Raw genomic sequence first — 6653 nt, 5'->3', positions numbered from 1 at the left:
TTTAACCAAAAAGTGAGTAGAAACAACTCATTGAAAGCGTTGATATTGATAGTTTTTTTAAAATTTAAATAGAAAATATGAAGTAGATCATCATCTTGAGTCATTTTTAACTGATTTTAGATTTTCATTTCTAGATTTTATATTTATTAATTTGCAAAAACTTTTATAGGATATATGCATGATTAGTCATAAAATTCAAAAGAAATCCACTGCTATGGAACACTACTTTCCAGCACATAAATTGGTTATTGAATAGATAAAATTGTACAAAAAAAAGGGAAAAAAAAAAGACAGCGAACATGGGTCCCCTACAATCATATGGAATCCCCTCAATTTTCATCATTCTATCCAATCATCACTAAAAACAAGCACAAACCAGCAATTAATTAGCTATATATAAGTTACAAACATGTTACAAATAAAAATAAAATACCTGCATTATTATATCTTATTCAGATTAGAATCATGCGCAGTCCACCATGTGACTTTTAGACCGTTCCGAATTGTTTAATGTGGAGGCTTTTCAAGCGCGTTGTAGGTTTTCGGAGACGGTGCCACTTCATCTTCTTGGAAAACAGTTCGGGTTCTCAACGACGCCGCCGGCAGCCGACATGGGATGATACTGAACGTGCTTTCCCGTGCACAGCTCCGAGGTTTTGAAAAGAAATTTGCACAATCAGTCGCCGATCTTTGAAATGGAAGACCCATTATACAGTTTCTGTTTACGTTGAGCCTTCTTAACTTGATTAGTCTCCGGCATTGTGGGCCTACTTGGGTGAAATAATTGTTGGACAGTGTGAAATTGAATGCATTGGGAAGCCGGCATAGAACCTCCGGTACTGCACCGTAGAAGCGGTTGTGAGCCATGTTAAGCAGCTGTAACTTGGCCATACAACCGAACGACTCAGGGATGGGACCGGTCAGCCTGTTGGATCCGACGTCGAACACTGTGGTTCGGTTTAAGTAGCCGATCTCGAATGGCAGACAACCGGACAGCTTGTTACCTAGTAGCAAAACCTCAGTCATGGTTTCCCAAGCAGCCCCTATGCTTCGTGGGATAGTACCATTGAAATTGTTGTTAGCTAGGGTTAAATAAAGTGCTGGTGTGTTGCCGAGGTTTCTAGGGATTCCTTGACCAAACACATTGTTGTTAATAAAAAGAACATCAGTGTCGAAGTTGAACAAACTACGAGGGATTGTTCCAAGATAATTGTTGAAACGAAGATCAACGAAGGTTAAGTTCTTAGCACTAAGAACGTTGGAGGGGAACCCTCCGATGAACTTGTTGTTACTCAAATCGATCTCATAAAAGTAACGCAAGCCACCAAGACCTTGGTTGATGACACCACTGAAGTTGTTTGAATTGGCATGGAAGATAGCAATATCAGGCAAGTTTTGAATGAAACGATAAAAATTCAAGTTACCACCAAACCTTGCGCCATTAAAATCAATGCCTGCGAGTCCAGTTATGTTGAGGTCTGGTACAGTGTCGCAAATGAAGCCTTTGAAGAGGCAGTAGTTGTTGCCAACCCAAGTAGGGGTGTAGTTTTGAGGGTCAAAGGTAATGTTTCGTTTGAGTTCTTGGGTAATGGCGAGAATCCTGGCTCTATTGGCTAAGGGACCGGGATTGTTGTTTGGCTGGCGAGGTAAGAGACGAAGGGAAGGATCGTAGAGTGGCGGACGGGGTCGAACATAAGAGACGGTTCTAGTAGGGCGTGGTGGGGGCGAGATTGAAGGGCATGGTCGAGGACGGGGGCAAGGTTGGGCGATTCCAAAACCGAAGAAACATGTAATTAGGAGAGTGAAAGTGGAAAACAGTAGCTTTGGAACCATGATTTGGTTGCAGATGAGGAGGATGGTGTTGGGATTGTGGCAAGAAAGCAAACAGGCTGGTGACAACTTATATTGTAGCCTTTGATGTTCAACTTTTAGTCAAATCTTGTGGCTCAATTTCAGAATCCAAGACAACATGTTTCACAAACATAATTGTCTCACACCTTTAACTCAATAAAAATTAGATTAGATTATAATCCTAACAAATCCATAAAAATAGTATTAAAATGGTAAATTTAAAAAAAATGTTAATTCAAATCTCATCATTTTCATATATATATTAAATTATATATAAATAGATAAAAATAGTCTTAAAATTATATTTGTTGTCTTATAAAAATATTAGACTTTTTTATTTATTTTACAATTGAGTTAAAATTTGATTGAGGATGACATTAATACAATCAAAGTTTTAAATAAGAGTGTAGATACTAGTATATGTATATTCACGTAGTGAGTAAAATTTTTTTTTTATAAAATATATATATAAACTAAAAAAAGTAAAAATTAATAGAAAAAGGAAGTAAGATACTCAAGTGAAAATAATGTAAACTATAAAAAAATTTAAAATATATTCAAAATAGAAGTGATATAACTGAAAATTTATAGTGAAAATATAAATTAATGTAGGGGAGAATATAAAGATTTTATCACACTGCTAATAATTTTGTTTTTTTTTTTTCATTTTGTGAATTACAATAGGGGCAAAATCCTAACAGCAACTCGCAACTGGCGCGACTCAAACTCAAACCATATCTGGAGCAATGAATACTCTGGTCATCAAACTAACACACGGGATTCAATAAATTTACATTTTAATACTATTAAACATGAGCTTTAAATGTGTAATTTTTAATTGTTTTTAAATATAATATAAAAGTATGAAAAACAAAGATGACACCATAATGGTATTAATTATAATTTTAAAAGAGATGGGTATTTCTATAAATTCATAATTGAGTTAGTGATTTGATTAAGAGTGAGACCAACTTAATAAAGTGCTTAAATATATTAGATTAGATTAAATAAATTTATTTTAAAAATAATAATAATATATTTTTATATAAAATCTTTAAAAGAACTAGTCACTAAAATTTACTTTTGTTGACCCTTGAATTGTGATATTTAACCAATGTAAAATTTGAATTCCATGATCCATTTCCTTTCTTTTTACATGCAGTAAATTGTTTAATATACCCATTTAATATTACCAAATTATACGGTAAGCAATGTTATCTTTGCCTGTTTGGATTAATTTGAGTAAGCAAACACTTTTAATCTGTACATTTTGGATTTTGTGAAAATTTTATGGGGAAATGTCCAAATTTAGTGAGAAATATTAAACCCTTTTCTACATTGAAGAATTTCATAACATTTTTTAAAGCGGTATGAATATAATTATAAATAAATAATATATATTTTTAATTTCTTATAATTAGATTTTTTTAAAAAATTATAATTAAAATTAAGCATTACGATTACAAAGATAATACTAAATACCAAAATATATCGAGTTAATTGCACTAAATATTCTCAAACTATGATTTTCATTTTAAATTGGTCATCAAACTTTAAAACATTCTAATTACATCCTTAAATTATCGATGTTACACTAGTAAAGTCCTTTCATTACTAAAATTGTAATTTAACCGTTAAATGAGACTTCAGATCTTATGTGAAATAAATTAAAATAAAAAATTTAAAGAAAAATAAATATTGTAAAAATGTTAGCTTTGAGGTTTTTGAAACTTTTACAGAAACTATCGTTCAATCTCTCTCTTTTTTTTCAGTTTGTTTAGTTTTTAATTTTAAAAGTTATGAAACAACATTTTACTTTTGTTTTTATTAATTTCGTCACATAAGATTTTACGTATCACTTAATAGTTAAATTAACGGTTTCAATAATGAAATGACCTGATTGATAAAACATTAATAGTTTAAAGATATAATTAGAATATTTTGAAATTTAAAATAAAAATCAAGCAAACTAGAATAACTTGGAATCTGAAAAATACCAAAATCTAATTTACACAATTCTGGCTGTTCGTCCACGAAGGTCTATTGATCAATATTTGCTTTCTTCCTGATAACATAATTCCAACTTTATCCACAAATTATTGTTTGTGATATCCTTCTCTTTGATCAAAGGTAAGAGATGGAATATATTTTCGAATAGCATTTATATTAAATAAAAATAATTTAATTATAGTAAACCATTTTGGATAGTCCAACCACTGGATACTTAAACTAACCTTTACGTACAAATATGCATCAAAGCAGAGATAACTTTCCAAAAAGAAAGGTGAGAAAAGCAAAAATTGGGAACAAAACAAGAAAAGAAAAGATAGCACAAAGATAAATTTATTTAGCAAACGAAAGAATGAGAATAACGTTGGAGCCAAGGTTAGTGGAGCCATGGGCACTAAGTAGTTAGCAGACCTCAGGAAATAGAAAATTTCCCACCGACACTATACTCAATTTTATTGTTCACCTATTTTAATTATATAAAAAAATTTATCATCAATATATCTTTTATATTCATTTTATCATTTATGAAGATTAGTTTTTTTGGATTTGTGATTGTCTTTTCTAACAATATTTTTCCGAAGTTCTCTCTCTAAAAGTGCAATGTGCATTATCACTGTAATCAATACTTATTGATAATTCCATAATTTATTATGTGAAGTTGTTCCCCTTCCAATTTTTTTAAAAAAAAATGACCAAAAAAAAGGTAACAATAGTTCTTTTTTTATGGTAATAATAGATATTTTAAATATAAGAAAAGGAGGTGTTTAGGTTATGATATATATACAAGGGGAGAGATTCACTTACATCGGTGTAAAACTTAAGTGGTTTTACATTTTCTCGTAACTTTTTATAGGATTAATATTTTAACTATCCAATTTTCATATTTCATTCTCTATTTATGTAAATCATGCATGTCAAGTAAAAGATACTAGAAAACTCTTATCAAGCATAACATTGATGCAAAAGGTCTTTATTACTTATTTTTTAACGCGCAATAAATTAATTCAATTAGTAATATTTATGCATTCCATAACTTATTTTTAGCAAAGAGAAGTTTTTTTTTTGCTTATTTTGAAGAAGTCTTTTTTTTTACAAGAGTTTTGTTGATACAGTATACAACAAAAGAGGAGTATACAAGAGAGCAGGGTAGTTGCTACGAAGGCTGGTTTACCCAGTCGAGGTAGAAGGTCGAAAGTTGTGAAGAGTGGAGGTGAAGAGAATGTAGAGGCTGAAAGTTGTTGATAAAGTGTAGGCCTTTTATTCTTAAAGAATTAATCCCCTACACATTGATCTTAGAGAAATTTTTAGGCAGAGGTCCCATGTAATATGGCTTTAACGTATTGAACTTGTCATCTAACCATCATTACAGAGCGCGTGGGGGATGTATTTGATAGGAGAAGGATGTCTATGATAGGACAAATCCTGTCGTTCATTCTAACTTGATGAGGTGAAGTAATTGAACCCATGTGATTTTTGGTGACCATCTAGCCATCTGATATCCGGATGGTCATCCCGAAATGGTAAGCTCGCAGCTAACCTCCTGGCTTGTTGGTGGCAAGCTTACTGTTCGGGTGCTTTTCTAGCTTACCACATATCTTAATGATAGGGATATAACAATACTCCCCTCTTCGAGTTGAGAGAGAGGTTATAAAATGACCCTTCTTGAGATGCTTTGACCTGTTAACTCTCTTTTACAAGTTGCTCCAGATGGTGATTTTGTTTTATGGTGAAATGTTATATCAAAACCCTTGATATTCTACGATAAATGTACTATGAGGATTGTATTTTTTAGGAGTCGTGATAATGATGAACAACAACTTTTTGGAATAGGTGGTGAGATGCCATTGAATGTTGGTTGTCCCTCGAAACAATGTATTTTGGGAAATAGGCCTATATACTATGGGTTTTCTTCTTTCGAAGTTATTTTACCTCTTTTTCTTTTGAAATTTCTACAATTATTGCTTTTTTTTCTTTTTTTGCTTTTGTTGATTTTCTGCAACGATTTTTTCATTTTAACGGCTTGTTTCTTTGATTTGCCTTGTGGTTTTTTTTGTCATTGTTAGAGCTATTTATTGCACTTTGTTGTAAAAATGGCAAGGGGGATTAACAGTTTGGCAAAAGTTAGGTTAGATGTGGTGGTCGTATTGGCCATGTTCCACCAATAGATTGGTGAGGAGTAAAAAAAATGTCGACAAAGTCTGATCAATCTGTTACTAAAATGTCCGAAAGAGGGAGTGATGATCTTATTGTTCAGCTTTAGTTGCTAATTTTCTACGACCCATCAAGAGATGAAGAATCTACTATTATGTCATGGCTTACTCGTGAAGCATCAGAAGTACAAATTAGTATCTTGAAAGGGTCACATCATATTAGCATGACCTAAACTCTACTAGCAAGAAGCCAAGATTTTACCTTTCGTTATTTTTTCTAGAGGCAGGTTTTACTTTTTCCCTCCTAAATGAAATCTGGGAATGTCTTGTATGACTTTAACGTTGCACCGAGGTAACTTACAGGTCTTTTTTAATGGCTACTTGTTGGATTTTTCACCATGTTTCGTAAAAGGAGCATATGTCTTTCTGATCAGATGTTTTGATATATGTACTTTTTATGAGAATTGAATGAATATACGTTTCCTGGGTTATTTGAGTTTGCCTCTTGAACATTTTCTCCTTGGACAGAGAACCTATTTTGTGGTGAGGCAATGACCATGAATGTTGACTATAGCAAATATATTCTTGTAGAGTTGAAATTTGGTAAGATATTTAACGTTCCCATCGAATGGACACGACCCT

At 32.2% G+C, this 6653-nt stretch overlaps 1 protein-coding gene across 1 annotated transcript; it reads right to left on the bottom strand.

Moving 5' to 3' along the window:
* Window positions 1–226: 226 nt before the first annotated feature.
* On the bottom strand, window positions 227–2027 carry LOC107920923 (uncharacterized protein At4g06744). The gene has a single exon (XM_016850758.2). It carries the CDS (start codon window positions 1831–1833, stop codon window positions 508–510), a length of 1326 nt encoding a protein of 441 aa, XP_016706247.1. The 5' UTR covers window positions 1834–2027; the 3' UTR covers window positions 227–507.
* Window positions 2028–6653: the final 4626 nt, after the last annotated feature.

Source organism: Gossypium hirsutum, chromosome D01 (genome assembly GCF_007990345.1).
Source record: "Gossypium hirsutum isolate 1008001.06 chromosome D01, Gossypium_hirsutum_v2.1, whole genome shotgun sequence".
Lineage (NCBI taxonomy): Eukaryota > Viridiplantae > Streptophyta > Magnoliopsida > Malvales > Malvaceae > Gossypium > Gossypium hirsutum.
Note: the sequence above shows the minus strand (reverse complement) of the source record. Positions and strands in the feature narration are given on the sequence as shown.

Coding starts and splice junctions, on each gene's coding strand:
- LOC107920923 (XM_016850758.2), bottom strand. CDS start 1,833: ATGGTTCCAAAGCTACTGTTTTCCACTTTCACTCTCCTAATTACATGT.